Raw genomic sequence first — 23,499 nt, 5'->3', positions numbered from 1 at the left:
TACGTGATGCATACAGCACTTATAACCCACCGCGAAACGATGTTCTTAACAATAAAAATTACGTGTCGGCTACATTGACAAATTGCTACATTCGGAAGGTAAAAAAAAAAACTTAAACTATATCATCTGATCTCGGATAGAACGCGTATTAATCGAAAGCTGATAATTTTTGTGTACTACAGCTTTGGATCTTTTTTAAAAACTAACAACAAACCTTAAGACGCACTGTTTGTAGATATCTCAAGTGAAAAACCTTTTGGTCCAAATGTAACACTACAGTGACACGCAATGTTGTTATAGTTCAGTGTTCGTGTTACATTTAATCTCGGTAAAAGCCATTTTTCACACTTCTAGCCCTTAGAGGGCGGTAAACAATAATAGTAATTATATTTTGCAAATTATACTATAAACACAAAGTATTTTGTAATTCCTACATTACAAGTTAGAGGAAGAGACCTGAAGTCTTAAGGGGTTAAGATAAAAACTTGAGAGAAATTACTGGAAACAGTTGCAGAGAACTAAAATTGCAATGACGGGTGGATTTTTGGTTTTCCGATGGAGATTGAAGCTTAAATGGTTATAAATAGTGAAATTTCTACATCTTTTCGTTTGTTGTTTGTAATAAGGTTCATCGCACTTCATACGAACGATAGCAAACGCTGCCTTTCCATTAGCGATCAGATCTGTTGGTCATAATGACACGTGTTTTTGCCTGATACTAAATTTCTATTGGTGTCAACTCCAATGGTAGACGACCAAGTCATCTTCAAATCGTAAACCCTTTACAGACCCTCACATTAGATTCTAAGCAGTTTCACTGTATCGATATACTTTATTGAAAATAACTTAAACATAGTTTTGATCTATAAGTTAATCTGTGGCGACATTACACTGTCGAGTGGTTGGGAATTTGTCATAAACAAAGTTATTTGTGTTAAACGTCGCGTAAGAAGCCACTACTAGTACTCGTGACCACACGCCACTGCATTAGCAGTTGGTTCAAATAATAAACATTGCAACTCATTTCTGACAGTTATTTTTTATGATACGTTATAATTGATTTTCGTTAGATAATTGAATTATGTAAATTCAAAATTTTCGAACAATATTTCAGAGTATGTAAAAGGGAGCAAAGAATGTTAACACTAACACGATATATTTATGTAAATATGAGAAATTTCATAATATAAATCTTCATGTATAATTCCTAGCAAAAGGTCTTCCATGGTTGTAGATATAAGAGCGAGTCTTAATTTTTATTGTGAAGTACATGTACTCGTATTTGATATTCAATAAGCCTGTTCATAAAAAGGATTTTATCTTGACGAGCTAATAAAGAGAACATATCGGAAAGATTACTTGTAGACTTTGTACTCTTGTTGAAAAAAATATATCACGTTTACTTTTGTAGCACAGAGGCTTCGTTTAACCTAACAATAGAAGTTTGTGCGTGTTCTATATATCTCTGAAAGCCGGACTTTCTGTGTAACCGTGACCTATTAATTACGAAATTGCATTGTCGTGAATGAACTGTCCTTACTACAGTCGGATTTTTTTTTTTTTATGAAGTGAAAGAGAACAAATCAAATATTAAGATTACTATACTGTTTAAAACTGGTTGGTTCAGTCATGAAGTAGAAAATTGCACTTCAATATATGAAAAGTTTTTAGCTAATATCGTGTTGGGGATTATCTATTTCACTGGGAAAGCATAATCAGGATTTTTCTGGTTTTACACCTTTATCTTAAGTTATTAATTTTAAAGCATTCTTGTTTAATTGCTTGATCACTAAAGCCAACGGAAATTGAATATTTCCTTCTGTTAGTTATTGAAGAATAGCCCCCCTCTGGGGCAGCGGTAAGTCTTCGGATTTACAACGCTAAAACTAGGCATTAATTTCCCTCGGTGTACACAGCAGATAGCTTAATGTGGCTTTGCTATGTGGAAATACATACATACATACATACATACATACATACTGAAGGATTAATGTAAAAATTAAAACATACTTGGGTGGTGAGTTAATGGTCTGTAAAGTGGTTAATAGAATATAGTGAAAGACTTTATATAGAAGTTTATACTGTACACAAAGCGCAGGATAAATATAACAAAGACAAGGCAAAACCACTAGTATAATGTCAAGCCCCACCTCAGTTCACTATAATGCACAGGAAGCACATAATAACCAGTTGTAGAAAATAAGACTTGCATATTTGTCTCGGTTGTTCCTTTTTAGTGAGTCAGAGTTGAAAATATTCCTAGTTGTTCAAGAACCATTACTAGATATAAAAAGTGGATACTTCACTCACGTTAAAAGACGCTAGGTGAACTGAAAGCTAGCCATTTACAACAAACAGGATATTTAGAAATTTGTTATAAGTGTCTCAAAATTTCGGTAACAGAATTATGTAACCAACATATCCAAGCTGGTGTTATTGTTTGGCCATGTAGAAATTTGTTTGTTTTTTAGTTTCGCACAAAGCTACACGTGGACTATTTGCACTAGACGTCCCTAACTTAGCAGTGTAAGATAAGAGGGAAGACAGCTACTCATCACTATCCACTGCCAACTCTGGGACCACTCTTTTGTCAAAGAATAATTGGATATCTCGTCACATTGTAACTGCCGCACTGCTAAAAAGGGCAAGCATATTTGGTGTGACAGGGATTCGAACTCGCTGCTCTCAGGTTAGGAGTCGAGGCAAACAGTTGATCGTAGTACGAGTAGGCTGGTGCAATGATGTGATATCTCTTACAATACTGAATCGGATGTTTTCAGGTATATGAATGGACTCTTTCAGAGTACGGGTACTTAGACTTTTTTAATTCTTGGCGTACATAAGGTACATTCTATTGTACTCGCATCATGGTATAAGAAAACTAGCTTACGGTGGTACCTAGAATATATCCACCAGTCCGACGACATGTGTATTTATACATTATACGTGTGTGTATTCTTTACAGAAAATAATTGCGCTTCATCCTGCAGCGAGATTACAGAAATTTGCTCATAAAAAGAAAACCTAGTACCAGATTTCAAACAGATTTTCGCACAGAAACGTGAAGCATCAGAAGCGGTTTAAGCGTCGGTCAAGCTATAAGAAGATAATGAGGTCAGAACTGATTCAACACCAGTCGTTCATTACCTTAACCTTCCGCCCGACAGGAAATTGCGTCAACTTCCGTCAAAGAGCCAAGCGTCAACTTTACGTGTTTCATAAAGTTTTTGCATATTTTTATATTTCTAAAAATTGTCAGTTTGTTTTCATCTGTTTTTCTGTTCTACAAATTACAAGGGAATACTTTATTATTTTGCAGCAAAATGATTCTAAAATAATTTATATTTGTATATAAAACCAAAAAGTACACAGTGTTTTAATTCTTACACTATTTCACTACTTGGACGTTTATTTCATACAGCAATTTCCAAATTATAGCTATCAACAAAATTAACTCTTTTATATTTTAAATTTATTTTAGTTAAGATAGTATACTTACGCAATCTGATGGTCGGCGGTTCGAAACACCAAACCAGCCAACTAGTCCACCAAACACACTGGTCTTTTCAGCCGTGGGGGTGTTATAATGTTACAGTCAATCCCACTATTCGTTGGTAAGAGTGCATCAAGAGTTGATGGCGATGACAAGCTGTCTTCTCTCTAATTTTACACTGCTAAATTATTAATGGATAGCGCAGATGACCCTAGTGTAGCTTTGCGCGAAATTTAAACCTAACTAAACAGTGTTATTAAGAACTAGTTCAAGCTGTATTGACTTAATACTTTTTATGTTATCTTGAATGGAAGTATTATGACACATCCAAAATGTGCTTTTCCTATTTCACCCAAGCTGTAAAATGTTACAAATTTGTGTGAAGATTATCTATCATGTTTTGTTGTCGGCAAATGAACTGTAGTGTTCTTAAATGCATATCCGTTACTGGGGTATATACTTGAAAAACAAACAGAAGTTTACAACGGTTTCATTGATTATATTCTCTTGAGTAACAAATTGCGCATATTTTATTTTTATAAATGATGGCATGGCTATCCTCCTTCGAACTAAAGTTCACGACAATCATACGTGTAGCAAGTAGTTGGATAGAGGTGTTCATTTATGGATGTAACAATGAAAGTTGAAACGTTCAGGTCCACGCACTTTTACGACACTTTCAAGCTACAGGCTGCTATCATGGCAACAGAATATACTGTTTACAGACAGGTTATAACTTCCACAGTCTAGACATCGGTGTTTCTTCTTACGCTTGCATCATGTTCTGGTAACTAACAGCTTACGAATGAAGTTCATATGGTAATCATATCTTGTAATGTTTTTGTGATATTTTTGTTTGACAGTCGCTAGGATATCTCTCGGTGAGACGAGCATTTCAGTTTGTTTTCACATTTAGCGACTGGAATAACAATGACAAAAGCTACTTATGTACTCGTGGGCTATACTTCACGTTGTATATATTATAGGAATTGTTTGTAGCCTTGAAATGCTGCGAGGCCCGGCATGGTCAGGTGGTTAAGGTGCTCGACTCGTAATCTGAGGGTCATAGGTTCGACTCCCCGTCACACCAAACATGCTCGCCTTTTCAGCCGTGGGGGAGTTATGTGTCGGTCAGTCCCACTATTCGTTGGTAAAAGAGTTAGCAGTGGGTGGTGATGACTAGCTGCCTTCCCTCTAGTCTTACACTTCAAAATTAGGGACAGCTAGCACAGATAGATCTCGTGTAGCTTTGCGCGAAATTCAAACCAAACCATGCTGCGAACAAGAATGACATCCCAACACAGATTGAACAGTGGGCTGGTCACTTGAGCTTCAATAATCACCACCTGTTGATTATATGTACACGCCAAGGCTCTGGTTCTCCACGTTATTATTGGTTGGAAACAGAAGGGGTGAAAATATATACACGAATAAAGAATAGAATGGGGATACCTTTTATGACAATGGGTAGAGGTGTCAAGAGGTGTTTTTAACAACAGGTGTTAAATAGGTTGTTAATTCGTTAATATTAATGTGCACTGTGGATAAGATGTACAAAACCTGTGAACATGAGATTAATTTTAATAGCTACTGTCAATGGTAAGAGGTGGACGTGTTATATTTCTCTCTCATTCAGGCACTGTTAATTTAATTATAACATTATTAAAAACATTAAGTATGTTTTTCATACTTCTGTAAAGAAGCACGTTATGATAATATGGTAGTAAACTGTCAAACAAATATTTATGAGTATAAGGAGAATTATATGTAACGAACATACTATATGTTTCAACAAAACATTGGTATGTATATCTTTAGTTATGATATACGGTTAAGCCTACAGGAGCTGTATACAAAATCAACATATACCTAGTCAAAATACGCAAGGGTTATAATGTACAATAAATTAGTCGCACGAGAGTAATAGGTTTATGACTAAGCAAATGATCGGGGCTGGTCAAGTATGGAAACAAAAGTTGCTGAATAAACTCAGCCATATTTTGCTGATAGTTATTAGTAGCAGTGTCATGGTTTACTGAAAAATCACCTACCTTAACTCTTTGCATATGAATCACGGTCAAAGGCCATGCCATCGAGTTTATTGACTAGCTTCCAAAATGTCATTGAACTTCTATTTTATTTATTTTTCATTACGTTTGATATCAAAATGTAGATTAAAATTCAAATTTTCATATTAAACGTCTATATTATTAATCTAAAAGTAAACATTAAAACGCAGACCCAAACACTGATTTTTGAGAGTCGCAAAATGCAGCGCTGGTTCAGGTTAGATATATAGTTTTGTATGAATTAAGAACACAAATTACCGATATTTAATAGATAGGATATAAAATAAGAACCTCCTATCTTCTCTATTTGTTGAGGTATCGCTCATGTATTTAATCAAACACACTGGCCCCACTAACATCTTTTCTAATTTTTGAAATGGTCCCTTATATATTTTTATATATATAACACTTGAATAAGAAACCGAAAACCCAGAATGTCCCCGAAGTGATTTTCTCAGTCATTTTTAAATGTAAGGGCGGTGTCTCTTTCTTTCGAGACAAACCTTCGTGCTATTATGTTGATTCTTTAGCGTGATGGAAATCTTGTACTTTTTTAGACCCAAATACAGGTGTGTTACTAAACTTGTTAAATTATAATGGCATTCTGTGGTTTCAATATAGTTATTTATCACATTTTGATTATTCAAATATATACATATCGAACCTAAAAAGAATTACTTCGTTTCACATCTTCCACGTGCGAAATTTCTTAAGACTTAGCAACCGAGTACACAGGTCGTAACTAGAAGAGATAATTAGTTTAATTCTATATTTACTATTCTGTGTTTAAAAAGAAATAATGTTTAAAAATAAGTTTGAAACCTAATAATGTGTATACATATAACTGAAATGTGATTATTTTTTACAAGATTCTAGTCCACTACAACACAGCCAAGACAGGTCAGTTGGTAAAGATCAGTTTTATACTCTTGGGTACAGTAACATGAGTTCACGTGCTCTGCGTCATTGTAACTTCTGTGATGTTAGTCAGTATATATAAATGTATAATGTTTTCACATTTAAGCTATTTAGACTAAACATTTGTGTTTTAGAGTTTATAATCCATAGTCATTGTAGAAGAAAGAGCATACTTTATATTGATTTTCTGGTTTTTTACGGTGGTTATGAGATAGGTCAAATTTACCGAACGCGTACATAATTCCGATTCGGTAGTGAAAATAACAGATAAAATATAAAGTTTTTCTTTAAAATGTTTGATAAATATCTTGAATTTCACATGTGAAATTTTACAATTTTTCTGATTCCTGAAAGTATTTTAATATTAAAATTTCTCTGCTTGGTAAATATTCAATTTTCTGAAAGAAAAAAAATACCAAAATATTTTTGAATTAAAATATGTTTATAATTAATTATAAAAGTTAATATTTTATGTACGAAAGTCTTTTTAATTTTTATCAATAACCTGCACAATTTTGCAAACACATGCGTACGTTATCAAAACTTGTACTATAATTACTTTCATGGTTACGAGCTGGGTGAATTCCACTCAACTCATAATGGAAGGATCCGGCATGGCCAGGTGGGTTAAAGCATTCGACTCGTAATCTGAGGGTCGTGGGTTCGAATCCCGGTTGCGCCAAACATGCTCGCCCTTTAAGCTGTGGGAGCATTATAATGTTAGTCATTCCCATTATTCGTTGGTAAAAGAGTAGCCGAAGAGTTGGTAGTTGGTGGTGATGATTAGCTGCCTTCCCTTTAGTCTCGCACTGCAAAATTAGGGACGGCTAGCGCAGATGGGCCTCGAGTAGCTTTGCGCGAAATTCAAAACAAACAAACATGCTCGCGCAGATGGCCTTCGAGTAGCTTTGCGCGAAATTCAAAACAAACAAACAAAATGGAAGGGTTAATAATTTCTGTTATTTCTAAATACTTTTAATTGTTATGGGATTGGTGTAGAGAAAATCCAAACATCTATTCCAAAGTATCGTGTGTCCTGATTCAAATTTATAGTGGGGTTTCTCAAGTTTACTTCTGTTCGTATGACCTTGGTTCTCTCTGTATCTGATCTCCAAGGAACTTCAGGTTTGCCCCATATATTTTCTACCATATCTACGTGGGATATTATTCACTTTACGAAAACACTAGGTCAAAAAATACTGTGATAGAAACTTAAAAATCGTATAATAAGATGTACTTTGTTTCTTTCGTACAATTAGTAAATCTTGTTTAAAAGATCCGAAGCGTTATTTTGTGTGGAAGATTTAAACGCATTTTAACATCAGTTTTTAAATTACTAAAATATCTAATTTTATCGACAGTTTCTGACATGAAAAAGAAATTTAATGTTTGCTTTGTTACTTGTAACGAAAAGTGTGGAATTACCATAAAAGGCTTTATAGTTTTGAAATTTAATAACAAATTGAAAATTGTGAAGAATGGTTTACGTTGGTAAAATAGGACGGCAATTTCTCTCACGCTTGATTAGATTACTGTCAAGTTTTACCTCGTTCTTCTGTGATCTAAGAACTTTTCATTAAAAATCTTTAGATACCCAAAATATTGGGAAAAGACGACTAGCGTATACCCTTTCTTTATCATATTTTTACAGCTTCGCTATAGCTGCTTTGATGGAAATGGCTAATATTTCAATGGTAAGAAAGCTAACAGTGAATAGTTCTTATGGTGGTTACGTGTAGCGCTTGAGCTCAGTTATTATAATCGTGACGCATATTCCTGCAAAATTACACCTCTCTCTCTCCTTAGAAGGCTTGGCATGGCTAAGTGGTTAGGGCGCTCGACTCGTAATCTGAGGGTCGCGGGTTCAAATCCCCGTCATACCAAACATACTTGCCCTATGCAATCCAGTGCTGCTGTTCTTTTTTTCTTATTCACTTAAAAAACCGCCACAAAAAACACTATCTCCTTAAAATTTAAGTACATGTAGGTTACAAGTTTTGATGTTCCTTTCGAACTGTGGGTGTTGCAATGCGAAACAGTAATTTCAGCTCTCAACAGTCCAAAGTGCTCGTGATGTGTAATACGAATCTGTATCTCAGAACGGCTGGTATGGGTATTAACACTTTTACTAATAAAACGTAATTAGCAAAAGTATTAATACCCATATCAGCCGTTCTGAGATGCATTTTTACTTCAAGTAGGTTACACGTCACCAAGAAGTAATACCAATACTTATTCGTTTAGTGTAATGAAATTTGGAGTGGTTTCTGTTTAGTTATATGTTTAGAGAACAAAATAAAAGCGGATGGTATTTGAATCTGTTCCATTCTCAAGTTTAAGTCTGCTTAGAATTGGATTCTGTCAATTGACCATATTTTGTCATTTGACACTGGATGTTTTTAGTCGGAACAGGTGGCCGAAATTAAACTATTATACGTTATTTGGTGCGCAGTAGTCGAATCTTGTTACTCCTTCCGTGAAATAAAGTTTCCTCGTTATATGCTAGTTGCATAAAGCTTTATTTAGCTAACGTACGGTGTAAAGACAAGAGTAATAAAGTGCAGTGAAACTTCGAATCTATATGTAATCTGAATGGTACAGTCTTGTCAAACCGGTTTATACCTGATCTTTTTTCTTTCTCTCGTGTCCGTTTGTAATAAAATGTTTATTCATCATGTTTTAAGGGTAATTAAACACTTTCTTCAGTAGAGAAAACAAGATGGTGTCTACTTCTCTTGATTTCAAAATCATGTTGATAATATTGTTACACAGAAATTTTGGTGACTAAGTTTGATATAATAAATGTAAGATTTAATAAATTTAACGTATTTGTATTATAAATATAGAACAAGCTTTAAAAATATAACTTTATACACACATTTTGTTCGTTTAGATCATAAACTTATTTTTTAATTTTCACTAAATAGTTAAATTATCAACGGGCTTTATCTATTTGTCAAAATAGACGTAGGTGAATCATGAACATTTATATTAACAGTTTTAATAGTGCAAGATTTAGAATAAGATATTCAGCCTTCACACGTTGAATTAAAATAAAGCTCAACGCTTATCATACTTGCAAAACAAAAACAAGTTGACATCGCCGGCTGCCAATTTCGATAAAGTGTATTTCTGTCGACACTACGTTGCAGCAATTAAAGATGTGGATAGCGAACACTCACTCAATAAAGCGCGTTCAGTTTTTCTAACATTTTTTCAATATAAATGTTCTCTAAGTACACCCCCCCCCAGAGGCACAGTGGCTTATAACAGATTTCAGTGCCTGTGGTGGGCACAGCGCAGGTAGTCAGTCCATTTTGTTGCTTAACTATACAAACAGACAACGGTCTAACTACATTCTCGCAATGTTTTATCAATTTGAATACTCCGATTTAATTATGATGTAACTTCTCGTCATCTTCTCTTTGACGTAGGCTAAATTTAAGCATATTCTGGTACTAATGTTTTTGATGTAGATCTATTATAAGCACTTCACGTAACTTGTTCCAATTAATACAAGCCTAACCAAACCACAAGAATGTGTGACGTGTGTCTGTGTGGTCTCTTAATTTCTAAAAATAACAGATATGCGCATGGTTCACAGGCATTTCGAAAATATTTAAATACCTCTGTGATGTGATTTAAATTTCAACGTTTTCAAAAAAGAATTATCATTTATTTACTTACCAATCATTTTGATAAATTTATTTATCAAGTGGAAGAAAAGGCTTCAGCGTAATCTGATCCATAGGATTCTGTGCTTACAAATCCAGAGCTGGTAGTTTTCAAAATGCTGCTCTTGTAGATCTTGTGATATTTGGAAACAGAAAATTTTAGTTTTAACAATTATCACAAGATCTACAAGGGCAGTGTTTCTACCATTAAATATTAATATTTCGTCACAACGACAGTCAGTTATAACTCTTATCGTCCTAAAGGCGCAATAAAAATTAAACTTGTTTTCGAAATATGCTAGAAATGTGAATATCAATAACCTAATAATTTTTGCATTCCATATTACTAAGGCACCGATTAACGGTTGGTGTTGAGAAAGACAAGTGTCCGCTTTCTCAGAACGAAACCAAATTTCTGCGTTCTTGGAACTAGTTTATTCGCCCAAGTAACTGAAGGTCACGACTTCCCAAGTAAGGAAGGCGTCAGTGCTTTCACCGTGAAGACCACACTGACCCGTTTAATAACTGACCTGAAAGCTGTCGTACACGCAATTGTGTTAGCATTTGACCTGTCCTTCCTAGACTAACCCTATTAGAAGCACTTTGGTTTAAACCATGTAAACCACGTTCAGTCATAGCGATCAACTTTTGCGTCATCTAGTGTTGTTAACGAGAAATAGTAGGTTGAATGTAGTTGGAATTCAACCATGTTAAGTCGTTCGTTTCGAAGAAAGGTAGGTTTTATTTTTGCTATCTCATGGAACGGTATATAGTAAAAATTCGAGAGACAACGCGTAGCCAAATTTTGTAGGTTATTTATCACAAGCTAATTTACAAGTTGTTAAAGTGGTACTTGGGAAAGCATTCAGACAAGATACTACAACATCCGGGTAACTCTGAAACTGGTTGACTCGTTACATCCTCTATTATACATTATTGGTTGTAGTTTCTCAGTTGCCAGAGTGTCCAAGTTTTTATACCTTGTTCATTGCTGAAACTAAACGTCATGGCAATTTTTTTTTTTTTTTCATGATGAGCTGTCAGATGCCTGAAGCAGACATTTGTAGAATTATCATCACTAGGCTTGACAGTGTTCTTTTGTACGCCATTCTAAACAACGCATGGTTGATCCTACATAATCTCACCTACGTTGAAAACAAAAATATATCTATTTCTGCAAGGTCCCTGAAACTATTGTTTTTTTACTTCTTGCTTTTGAAGTTCGTATGTCATGCTGTGCTGTAGCCTATAGTGTATATGTATAATTCTTCTCGTGATCCATGGAATGCACACGTTTTGCTGACGTCACCACGATAGTATAAATGACAACGTCAGGCTTCCCTTTGTGATATTTTAGTGTTTACTGACTGACAAATAACACACTACTATGTAAGGGTGCGAATGATTATAAAAGGCGACTCCTTAAAAACTAGAACTGTGTAATTTCTTGTTGTTTTTGTTTGTTTTTGCATTTTCATGTTTTCCCAATTTGTGAACAATTATAGACTATAATCATTATAACCCTTTCTTACGACCTCTGCAACAGAGCAATAATTGTTGTTAGATATTTTAATTATAACAAGACTCAAGGAACAACGGTATAACATTGTTAAATAACGCCAACTTAAATTCCAATTTGTTTTTCACTGTTGTTATTTAGAAACTTTTTAACATCAATTTTTGAGGACAGTTCACAACCAGTAAACAAAATTATAAAACTCTTACCTGTATTTAAACAATTAAAAACAAACCAGGATCAGATTTTACATAAATTAAGCTAAAATCGCTTCTTCCAGTACATTTACACAAGTTATTTCGTACACATAATTTGTGATAAGATTTCGCCACTCAAATCTTAGACACGAATATTGCAAAATCTATACACACAACCAAATCTGAAACTAGTTGACTCTGTATTTTGCAGTACACACCCAAGCAACTCTGAAATTAGCTAACTCTTTTTATATTGCGTAATAAACTTAGGCACCTCAGAAATTACATTCGTTTATATTTTACTCTATACCGAGGCAACTTTTAAATTACACTTGTTATGCATTTTTATTATACACCCAATCGACTTTCGAAACTTGATTTATATTGTATCGTGTTGCCAGTATATTCTGAAAGTGGTTAACTCTTACATAATGTACTATCTACCAAGACAACTTAAACTATAGTCGTGATAAAACCTATTATGCACCTAGGCAATTGTGAAACTAATTAGCTCATTATATATATTTTTATATACTTGGGTATCTCTGGATCTAGTTTATTTATCTTGTATACAGAAGCCACTCTGCAACGAAATGACCCTTTGTAACTTGTATTATACACGCAATCAATTTTGAAACTAGTTTACTCGTTTTATATGTCAACAAAATGCTTATTTTGTTTCGTTCGAACAGATTATAACAGTGGATTAATACTACACCAAACTGACACATTAATGGTACAGTATTCATAAAGTTATATAATGTTACTTTATCAGAATATTGATTCCTAGGAATGTTTTTAATGATTCTCATATACAAAACTTTAGTCTCACCCCACAAAAAAGAAAAAGGCCCTTTGTTACGGCTTTTCCAACGCATTTCTTTTTGTATAACATTTTCTATTTAAGCATTCTATTTATTACTTCAGAGAAATACAATTTTCGCAGTCTTGCAGTCTCCTAATAATTACATTGTAACGTTTTAAATTTCAATAAAATGTTAAGAGATGAAGTGGTGTGGAGATCTAAGTGGAAGTTCTGTAGTGATGTGGAGATCTAAGTGGAAGTTCTGTAGTGGTGTGGAGATCTAAGTGGAAGTTCTGTAGTGGTGTGGAGATCTAAGTTGAAGTTCTGTAGTGGTGTGGTGATCTAAGTGGAAGTTCTGCAGCTTCTAACAAGGGTGTATTTATTTGCCTTTACGTTATTCTTGCAAAGCATTTTAATTTCGTGCCATAACCTTGGAATTTGATATTTTGAAAGTCAAGCAAGATATCAGTTAAAAATGCAAACTGTTTCCACTGTTACAAAATATTTAGCATTTTTTGGAATCCAGGTGTATGTGATTAGGAGGTTTGGAATCTAGATATTAAGGTTTCTTCCTATACTCCCGACGGCAGTGAACTAGATATAACTTGTTTCTCAAGCTCACCTTCACTCTGGAGAAAAAACCAAACTGAATAACAGTAGTGGGTAACTACTATACTGTTCTCCATGACTTGGGTTGGTCTCAGCACGTTGCGTAGAACTTTCATTTACGTGTAAACATACACACACTCGATGATAAACTTCGTGTTGTTATTTTTCTGGTCAGTTATGGAGGGATATGCCTTTGACAGAATGTTGTTTACGTTTCATGGCAGCCTTGTGTGTTGAAAGCGTTCAGTTATCTCCTCAAAAATACACCCTATCGAACTTATCCTACAATGCCTTCTAAACTGTTTGGACATTCCTCTCTGTGACGAAGTCATTTTCATCATTAATTACACTTTTGACTTATGAACATTTTCGTGAATTGCATTTCTTTAATGATAAACAGGATAATGACGGCTACAACGAACATTTAACACGTGTAAGATAACAAATGTTCCATTCTTGAACGTTTCGGAATATACATGTCATGTTGAACGAGATAAAGGTTTGTTTAGGACTGACATAAAATGTAATAGCCATGTGTATAATGTTCCCGAAAGTGTACTTATTTCCATTTCAATTCATTTATTTCTACTTTGAATAAGAATTTGAATATGATTGGTTAATCAGTAGCCTTAGCCCACTATTGTGGTGTGCTGGATTTCATTTTTTCGTTACTTTGTAATTTAACCGTTAAATAAAGAAAACAACAAGTTGATAGTTATGATTGTTTCCGCGAGATTAAACTAATTTAATCTTGACCACAAATAAAAATTGTCTATGTTAGTAAAAATATTTTTTGTTATTAATTCTACTTCAGTCTTTCATTGGAAAGTTAATGTAACTATGGTTAAGGCGCTTGAATCTCAACTTGAGGGTCGCGGGTTCGAATCTACGTCTTACCAAACATGCTCTCCCTTTAAATTGTGGGGGTATTGTAGCGCAACAGAAGATCCCATTATTCGTTGGTGGGTGGTGGTGACTAGCTGCCGTCCCTCTGGTCTTACGCTGCTAAATTAGGGACAGCCAGCTCAGATAGCCCTCTTGTAACTTTGCGCGAAATTCCAAACAAACAAACTTGTGGTAGGTATATTTACTCAAAGTAAATATCAATAACTTATTTTACGTATCGGGGGCTCGTTTTCCTTGGATGATTAAATCACCTGGCAATTGGCCAGCGTTATTTGATGCACTAAAGTTCCATTCCCAACAATCGCGAATATCATGAAACATCTCAAAACTGCTCAATAAATAATTTTTGAGAAAAGCATTTTTTCATTGGTGTTTACAAGCAGGTACCGTAAATGTTATATACTGACATATAGTCCCAATAGGACTAACACGATATACGAGAAAATAGTTTTTTGAATCTAAGGTCTTGATTGGAGGCACTTTAAAATCTTAGGTTCCCTTTATGTCAATATTACAAGTCGTAAAACTGGAACCTATTTCAGATGCCTTTGTGTAAAGCAAGAAATCTAATTTATAATAACTTTCAAACGATTTAACGAGGTAAGTGTAAAATGCCTTTAAAATTAGGGTAAATCGTATGGTATTTGTAGACTTACGAGTGAAAGTAAAGGAAAATCTTAGTATATTGCTTACTAACTACTCTGTCTGCTGTGTCTATTTCAAAGGTTCATCAGGCCAGCTGCGATACCATATACATAGTAGAGGTTGAGCTATTTATGTCATCAGTTACTTGAACAACAATGGCTTCGATATTAATTTGATTAAGTTGGCGAACTGTAGTTTTTATCAATTTTAGTTTAGCCATTATGTGTTTGAATTAAGCTTGTGGTGTCTCTTAACACCAGATTACTTATTCATGATGACGAGAAACCCATTTGTAGTAAAACTTTTTTCTTAAGACGGCTGTTGTGGGTATTAAAACTAACCTGAAGATGACCTAAAAAGGTCGAAACGTTTTTGTGTACGTTATTTTAATTATAGTTTTAATATTTATACCAGCCGTCTTGAGCATACAGATTACTTATTTTTACTATTATTAATGTACATGAAAGTACTATTTCCTGCTTCTAAAAAATGAGTGGAAGTTTCTTTGTTGCTTAAAATTCTAAATTAGAACACATCGAAATTCAGAAACCTGTCGATGCAAACACATCGGGATATCGATAAACCTAAGAATTACAATGCAAATATCCGAGGTTCAATTCACCACGGAGGATAAAGCAGGTAGCCCAGTGTGGCTGTGCTTTTAAACAAATACTGAATCATTGTCATGTTGACAAAAACAGACGTTTTGTTCATAAACTGACTTTCATTTTCATCATACAGGAGACTGTATTGTTTAACTTGTGTCTTTTTTCCACTTAAAGTATATATGGATCAGCTAGAAAATTTGCACTAACTACATGGTCTACAGTGGAAGATTTAAGGTTGTGTTGGCCTAGGGGCTAAATTTTTGTGAGCACTACATTCCATGTAATTTTACATAGAATAAAATTATCAGTGGGCCCTCGTTAAAACCACGAAACGTGGGGTTGAGAGCCCCCTGTAGCTTCTACTTAAATACGCTGCTGATGGTCTGTAATTATTAATAAAACATGTTCCATTCAAAATCCCAAAATCATGCATGAGCTCTGATATTCAGAGTTGGAGAGGACCTGTTATGATCATTGCCTTAATGCGATAAAACTGTTACACAGTAGATTTGTTGGTTGGTTGATTTGGTGTTTTATGGCACAAAGCAGCTAGGCTATCTGTGCCAACACAGTAGAACTTTAAGTAAACTGTATTTGATACAATCAAAAGGTATACCTTACTTTTTTTTTATGAATCTTTATTTAAAATTGTAAAAATACCTTAGTCGTCTGACTTGGTATGGTTGCATCATTCATGATTGTAATCTTGTGATTGTAGTAAATTTTGAATCAAAACTGTTAGGATATAAATAAAAGTCAATCTTTGCCATCAGAGTACACAACTGTAAAATAATTAGTGGTTGTAAAGTTTTAATAATTAGCAAGATATTAAATTCATCAATATTCTGAACCTTTAGGCCTATTTTTGTGTGATTCTACGATAGTCTTAGCTCGATCTGAAAATGGAGCCCGACAGGTCTGAGCTTATATCACGGTAGTGCTGATGACATTGAAGAAGTGGAATTACAGCAAAGATATCATGTTGCAGTTAGGAACAGTTCTTCAAAGATGTGTAGATATTCGATCTATATTTATGAATTACCAAGTCGTCATTTATTTTCAGAAAAATCGCGTAGTATAATAATATAAGTAAATGTGACTAAAAGTACTTCAAAACAGGTTTTCGTTAAAACGGCACACATATGACTGAAATACTAAATACGAAGGGAAAGGTCACATCCTGTGAAGTTTAAACAACTCTGTTTGGCATGTTTAAGTTAATCCCTCGGGCTATCAGAGTACGTGTGTCCTTCTATTTCATACTGCAATCGTGGAAATTGGTTACTTTTTAGGCACCCTTCCATGACGGTTTTTCTGGAAATTTTAGGGTTAGGTTTTTCGAACAATTCTTTTGGCAGCATTACATGAACCTAATCATTTAATCAAATTATTTACTACCTGTCCAGAGTGATCCAGAGATAGGATTAGGGAGATAATTTATTTTATTGATTCAGGTCTATAGATTACGTAAGGGTAATAACACAGAACCTAGATTTTTTCTAGCTCAGAACGTTTCTCGTCGTGTTCTAAGTTAGAAAGGTTTGTCTTTGTACTTGAGCAAGTTTACAATCGCTAATATGTCTGTCCCCGTCTATTCACAGCTGTTTTCTTTGATTTTTATTACTTCTCTAGTAATAAGGTCATGTTTACCGTGATTATAAAACAATATTACATGTTCAAATATTTTCTTCCAGAGATCTGTCTTGCAAATTTCTCAAAATATGCGACATGAGTTTTATGGCACTTTCTTAGATCTTCCACTACATTTGTTTATCTTTAACTTTTTATCTTGCTACCAAAGCTAGTTGAGGATCGAAACTTAGCTGAAAGTCATATTACATTATTTAAAGAATGTCCAATGTACTAATATGGGTGTTCAGGTTGTATGTAAAGAAATGATGCAAGTCGCACAGGAGAGAACTGTTTTTACTACCAGCTTTCGTGAGTCGTTAAAAATTCGCGTGTCAAACATTGATAATTTGAAAACCAAAGAATCATTGTAAACCTGGTTTTAAAGAATTAATATACTGTGAAAACATTAATGTGGTGTTTCAACCTTGGTTGCAAAAAAAAAAAACTAGTGTTGTAAACGTAATTTGAAGACTATTGTAGTGCTCTGATTCCGTTTTCACGAAAAGCAACCAATATATCAAATAGTCACTCGTTTTTCAACGCTATAAACCGAGTTTCGATACCCTTGGTAGGAAGAACACAGAACCCATTGTGTAGCTTTGTATTTGAACAAACAAACATTGTTTTTTATAAAACCTGTAAATAATAATGATTCGCAGGAATGTTCTTTTCCCACAAAAAGAGTAACCTGTTCAACAGATCACGATATTCAGATTCAGATTTTTGGCATCAATCCACTACATCTCGTGCTCGATGATTCGAATGTTCTCTCAAATGTTTTCTTCCAGTATTCTCTGTTGGTTCTCTCCAATGTTTTCTTCCAGTATTCTCTGTTGGTTCTCTCCAATGTTTTCTTCCAGTATTCTCTGTTGGTTCTCTCCAATGTTTTCTTCCAGTATTCTCTGTTGGTTCTCTCCAATGTTTTCTTCCAGTATTCTCTGTTGGTTCTCTCCAATGTTTTCTTCCAGTATTCTCTGTTGGCTACAGATGAAAGAGCAAATACTTTTAAATTATATTGTTTTGAAATTTTCTTCTTGAACTTTGAAAGAACTTTCAGCCGTAAAATTATTTTCTGTAAACAGAAATTTGTGACAAAAATCATGAGCAATGTCTCTGATTTGGTTTCTCAAAGTAAAGCTTTCATTGAAGCGGTATAAGCAATTTATCAACATTATGAATCTAGTACTAATATAGTTAATATTTTTAATTTATTAAAAGTACGATAAGAAAGAATTCCATAATATAGTTTGTACTTGGGCTACAGTATTTTGAAGAAATTGTGTAATATAGAGTAGTGATTTTTTTTTTATTTCTCAAAATCTCCAAACGTTCAATGGAAACAAAATAAGAAACTATAAACTCAGTAGATGTTTACCACTATTTCGATGTAGGTGAATGGTATAACTTATTTTTCTCGGCTTAGCAGGTAGCGACCTAGTGCATAGCGTACTAGGCTGTGAACCCGAGGGTTTATGGCTCGCGTCGTTTCGCTGGAAATCGACCTGAATGCGTCCGAAGAATAATGTTCAAATCCAACTATTCGATAACAATAGTTCAACAGTTGATGGAGGGTGGTATCCTTTGTCTTCCCTTTTGTCCATCATTTTAAAATTAGGGACAGCTAGCGCTGATATAAATTTGAGCTAATAACTGAAACAAATGTTTTTCCCATTTTTGAAAACGAAACGTTTCATGACGTATATGACGTACATGGCACATATTTTGTAAGCATACCTTAAAATAGGTCACATGACACGCTATTGAAGACTGTATACAATGCAGTAAAAACAAAGTTAGAACTTAATGTTCTGTCGCTTGAGATTTTTCGTGTTCAGTGTTTGTGCCCTGATTTTTCTTGTAAGAATGAAAACGTTTCTCTCGCACCTTGACTTCGTTATTTCCTTGTTATTATTTTCTGATCTACGTTATGCAAAGAAAATAAAATAAAATTTGTACTCGTGGCGCTTGCATTGTTTACAATTGTGAATTCCTACTTGGTTCGTTTACCTTCTCAGGAAAGAAGTATGTACAATGTTCACGTGCTTTCTCTAACTAGGATATACGCTCGTGGCAATACAGGAACTGAAACTATATCTGTTGCCATGATAAATAACAAAACTTTCTGAATGGGGCTGGAAAAAATGGTTATCGTTTAGAACGTTGTTTTGTCTGAATTGAAATTATAGTTGTAATAGCACACTGAAAACTTTAACCGATTATATGTCTTTCTTGTGAAATGTGTTTAAGTGAGATGATGGTTTAACATGTGTCTGAAGACGGCTGGTATGGGTGTTAAGACAAATTAAAATAAAGTACAAGACAACTTTTCGACCTTCTTAGGTCATATTTAGGTTGACGGCCCGGCATGGCCAAGTGGTTAAGGCAATCGACTTGTAATCTGAGGGTCGAGGGTTCCAATCCCTATCACACCAAAGATGCTAGCCTTTTTAGCTGTGGGAGCGTTAAAATGTTACGGTCAATCTCACTATTCGTTTATGCTCAAACTTGTAATACATTTGTCTATTTACCTTTCATCAGTTCAAATATTTTCCTTCTGTCTTTTTATATTTGTTGAGTTTTAATTTTGTTTTTCTGCCATTTTCACCACATTACACTGGAGTGAAATCGGTAGCAGTTTTAATTGGTCGTAATGTTGCATTTCTAGGTGGAAAGACTGACCCAGTATGAACGATATTTGCCCCAGCTTGCAGCCAAAACCGAAGTTACCCACCCTGACCACGGTGACCGAAACAGAGCAGCTGAAAAAGCTAAAAACGTAAGATTACCAAGTATTTTCATTCTGAACTGAGTCGTGCCTAGTGGTTGAATAATAAGTGTAATGGCTTGTAACTTTTAAAATCAGCTTTCGATACTCGCAAAACACAAAGAGCTCACGTTGTAATTTTGCACTTAACAAGCAAAGAATATATAAATAGGTTTACTCCGAATATGACCGATATACTTTTTCCTTTTGTTCTTAAGAACAGGCCTAATATGTAAAACTGTATCCTCGATTATTACGAATTGTTAGTTTTCAGAGGTTTCAGACGTTATTTTTATTTAATTGTTACTTTTACACTTTGATAGTAGCTGAAGAGAAGTGTTAAGTCTCATTTAAATACAAAAAACCTTTCTAATCCAATAGTATTAAATACTCGAACATTCGTACTCACAAAGGTTCATAATAAAATTAAATATCACATGAGTTAGCCTTGTTAGTTTGTGTGTGTGTGTGTGTGTGTATATATATATTTAGGCCCAGCATGGCCAGATGGTTAAGGCAGTGGACTCGTAATCTGAGAGTCGAGGGTTCGAATTTCCTTTACACCAAATATGCTCGCCCTTTCAGCTGTGAGAGCGTATTATGTGACGGTCAATCCCATTATTCGTTGGCAAAAGAGTACCCAAGAGTTGGCGGTGGGTGGTGATGACTAGCTGCTTTTCTTCTAGCCTTACACTACTAAATTGGGACGGCTAGCGCAGATAGCCTTCGAATAGCTTTGCATGAAATTCAAAACAAACTAAAGCCAAATATATTTGTTCATTGTCAGAATAACACTACAACGTTGCCACCTGGTATTTCATTATCGCTCGAGTTTCATGACGAAATGTTTCGTATCCACTTAGACCATAAATGTTTCTTGACGTTTGGGATCATTTTTACTTTTTAAATAAGCAAGAAAACACAATTAATTTACATGATGATTCATTAAAAGGCGTTTGACTTTAAACTGAGCAATGAACTAACCAAGACAAGGTCATGTATTTATTAAAACTTGTTGAACAGGTACTTTGGTATGGTAACAAACAAATATGAAGTCATTTGGGTTTTCCTGGAACGGTAAGAAAGAGACAAATCATGGATTCTCGACAATCGACATTCCACCTTCTGTCTAAATAACATGCCATGTTCTGATGATTAGGACGCTCGACTTAAATATTTCTTATCGCGAGTTCGACTCCCGTCACCATATCGCTTGCCCTTTCAACCATAGTAACGCCATAACGTCCAGCACAATCACATTGGTAAAAGAGTATCTGCAGAGTTGGCGATAAGCGGTGTTGACGAGGTGTCTTCTCTCTTGTCTATCACTTCTAAATCAGGGACGGCTATTCTTATATAGTTCTTGAATAACTTTACACGAAATTCCAAAAAAACAAACTTGAATATTCACAAAATGCTACAGTAACTAGTTTGTAAATCTTCTTCCTCATGAGGCTTGTAGAATTTAGCTAAATTATAATTTTATTTAGTCCCAATCATATGTAGTAAACTAACTAGTTTTACTTTAAAATACGTTTAATGTTTCTAGCTATTGTATCGTAATCAGTTGAAAGAAATGTTCATGTGACATTTAATATTATCATACTTTCACAAGCTATCTGCAAAAGCTTTAGTTTCAATAAGCATAACTCTGTTATTTTATCGTAAAATTGCTAATGATATTAAAACACATAAAAACCATATAGTGTTGAAAATATAACAAAGTACAGTTGAGGGGGGAACTCATACAAAAGTAATAATTGTGATAGATTCTCATCGTTTCGTTTTCAAAGCATCGAAAGATATTTTGTTAAAATTCTGTTTCCTTTTTACAATTCATAACCCTTAGATGCTAAAAAGAGAACAAAACGTTGGAACATCAAATTTAGAGAAGATTCAAGACCTGTTTCCAAACGACGACTTAAATTTATTGGAAGATGATCCTTTCTTTCCGGTGAGTCTATAACTTAGAGAAAAACAAAACAGATTTATGTGATGTAAAGTATTCATTATAAGATACACTAGAAAATAAATACCTTGAATATTAAATGAAAGTTAAAAATGTCAAAACTTCGTACAGTTTAACTCCCTTATTACCGGCTCGTTATTTTAAAATAATCACTTCCAGTAATGGTGTGTATTGCCTGTCGCAGTAATCTGGGTAGGTGAAATTATTCATTTTCCTTATAAAGTACATAGGAAACCCATAGTTAGATTAATTACAATATTAACGGTATTTCTGTTTACATTTTTATTTGTCTCGTATGTCATTAGGAATTCCGAAACCAACTGGTATGGTCCTACAAGCAAATTATGCATCAATAGTTTAAAAAAAGTGAACTTTGAAAGCCATTAGTAATTGTACGGTTTAAAATTTATTTTTAACATCGATAGGAGGACATCACTTTTGCTGTGTTTAGTGCTTGTTTTGCAACTAGTTTAGGTATTAATACAATTTCTGATAGTAACGAACTGACGACAGAAAATAAGGTAGAAAATGTACCTTACCCTACAAGGTTCTCAACGACCTAAAATATGCGACTTGACGAGTTGCTATATCTGTTGGGGGTCTTTGTACAGATGCCCCCGTCTACGGATTTACAACGCGAAAATCACGGGTTCGATTCTCCTCCGTGGGCTGAGCAGATAGTCCGATGTGGCTTTGCTAAAAAGGAAAACACTCAAACACATACTTTATATAGATACGTGGAATGATGGGCAATATTATGTAGAAAAGGTTTCAAATTGTCTAACCCCTCCCTAAAACAAAAAGCTTGATCATCTGTATTACATTTTTTAAGCGTTTGACTTTTGTATAATATTAATGTTCCAAATAGAAATCCTTATTATATTTGAGTTGTTTAGTGAATGCCTAATTAACTTTAAAATTTACGTTATTAAGAATGGTTTTGAGAAACAGATGGCCAGTTGTACAGCTCTGCGCTTAACAACAGCCAAAAAACCAACCAACATTATCAACATATTTGAGCCACCACTAACAGTTTTTAACTTTGACTTACAGGGTAAATTTAATACGAAAACAGAAACTTAAATTCCAAAATCAAACCCCCAACCTAAAGTAGACACTAACTTTTCATGTTAGTTTGTGTTTCACCCGAGAACGAGTTATTTTTCCGGACTGGTTCAACATCTCTAGTAGAGACATTTATTAAAGGTAAACAGATTCTATTGACGTTCTTCTTAACGTTATGTTATACAACTGGGCCATTTAAAATAAGTTACAATGAACAGTACGTAAGAACAACAAAGGTGTGTATTCATTATACTGATCAGTACTTAAGTAGGATAGGGACGTGTATTGCATGTATTGAGCGTACTTTTAACGTATTATATTTCAAAATAATAGTGTTTTTTTTTCACATTATGCTTTACTTTTAATCAACAACTTGTAATAGAACCAAGTGAATGTTAGCGACCTCAATTATTTAAGTTGTGTTTTTGCTAATAGAGTAAGCAGTTTTAAACTAATGCTTCCAACACAATTATTATGATGTGCATTATTGCTTTTGTTGTTTTTTTTTGTCAACAGCGGAAACGTATTGTGAGGTCGAGGTCAACAGCAGCATCCAAACTTCATCGCGCGCTCTCTGGTAAATCCAAAGAAAACGTAAATGAAACGTAAGTTTCAAAACCTTTTTTTTC

At 34.3% G+C, this 23,499-nt stretch overlaps 1 protein-coding gene across 4 annotated transcripts in view; it reads left to right on the top strand.

The window, feature by feature from the left end:
- Positions 1 to 23,499, top strand: part of LOC143250676 (uncharacterized) — a 204,317-nt gene that overhangs the window by 144,896 nt on the left and 35,922 nt on the right. For 3 of the 4 annotated variants that reach the window (XM_076501567.1, XM_076501568.1, XM_076501570.1), the window contains 3 exons: positions 19,738 to 19,848; positions 21,686 to 21,790; positions 23,387 to 23,475. In XM_076501567.1, coding sequence (XP_076357682.1) covers positions 19,738 to 19,848; positions 21,686 to 21,790; positions 23,387 to 23,475 — 305 coding nt within the window. Of the gene's footprint in view, positions 1 to 10,651; positions 10,889 to 19,737; positions 19,849 to 21,685; positions 21,791 to 23,386; positions 23,476 to 23,499 lie in introns of those variants that run through there. The other variant, XM_076501569.1, reaches the window with a different exon arrangement.

The sequence above is a fragment of the Tachypleus tridentatus genome, chromosome 5 (genome assembly GCF_004210375.1).
Source record: "Tachypleus tridentatus isolate NWPU-2018 chromosome 5, ASM421037v1, whole genome shotgun sequence".
Taxonomy (NCBI): domain Eukaryota; kingdom Metazoa; phylum Arthropoda; class Merostomata; order Xiphosura; family Limulidae; genus Tachypleus; species Tachypleus tridentatus.
Note: the sequence above shows the minus strand (reverse complement) of the source record. Positions and strands in the feature narration are given on the sequence as shown.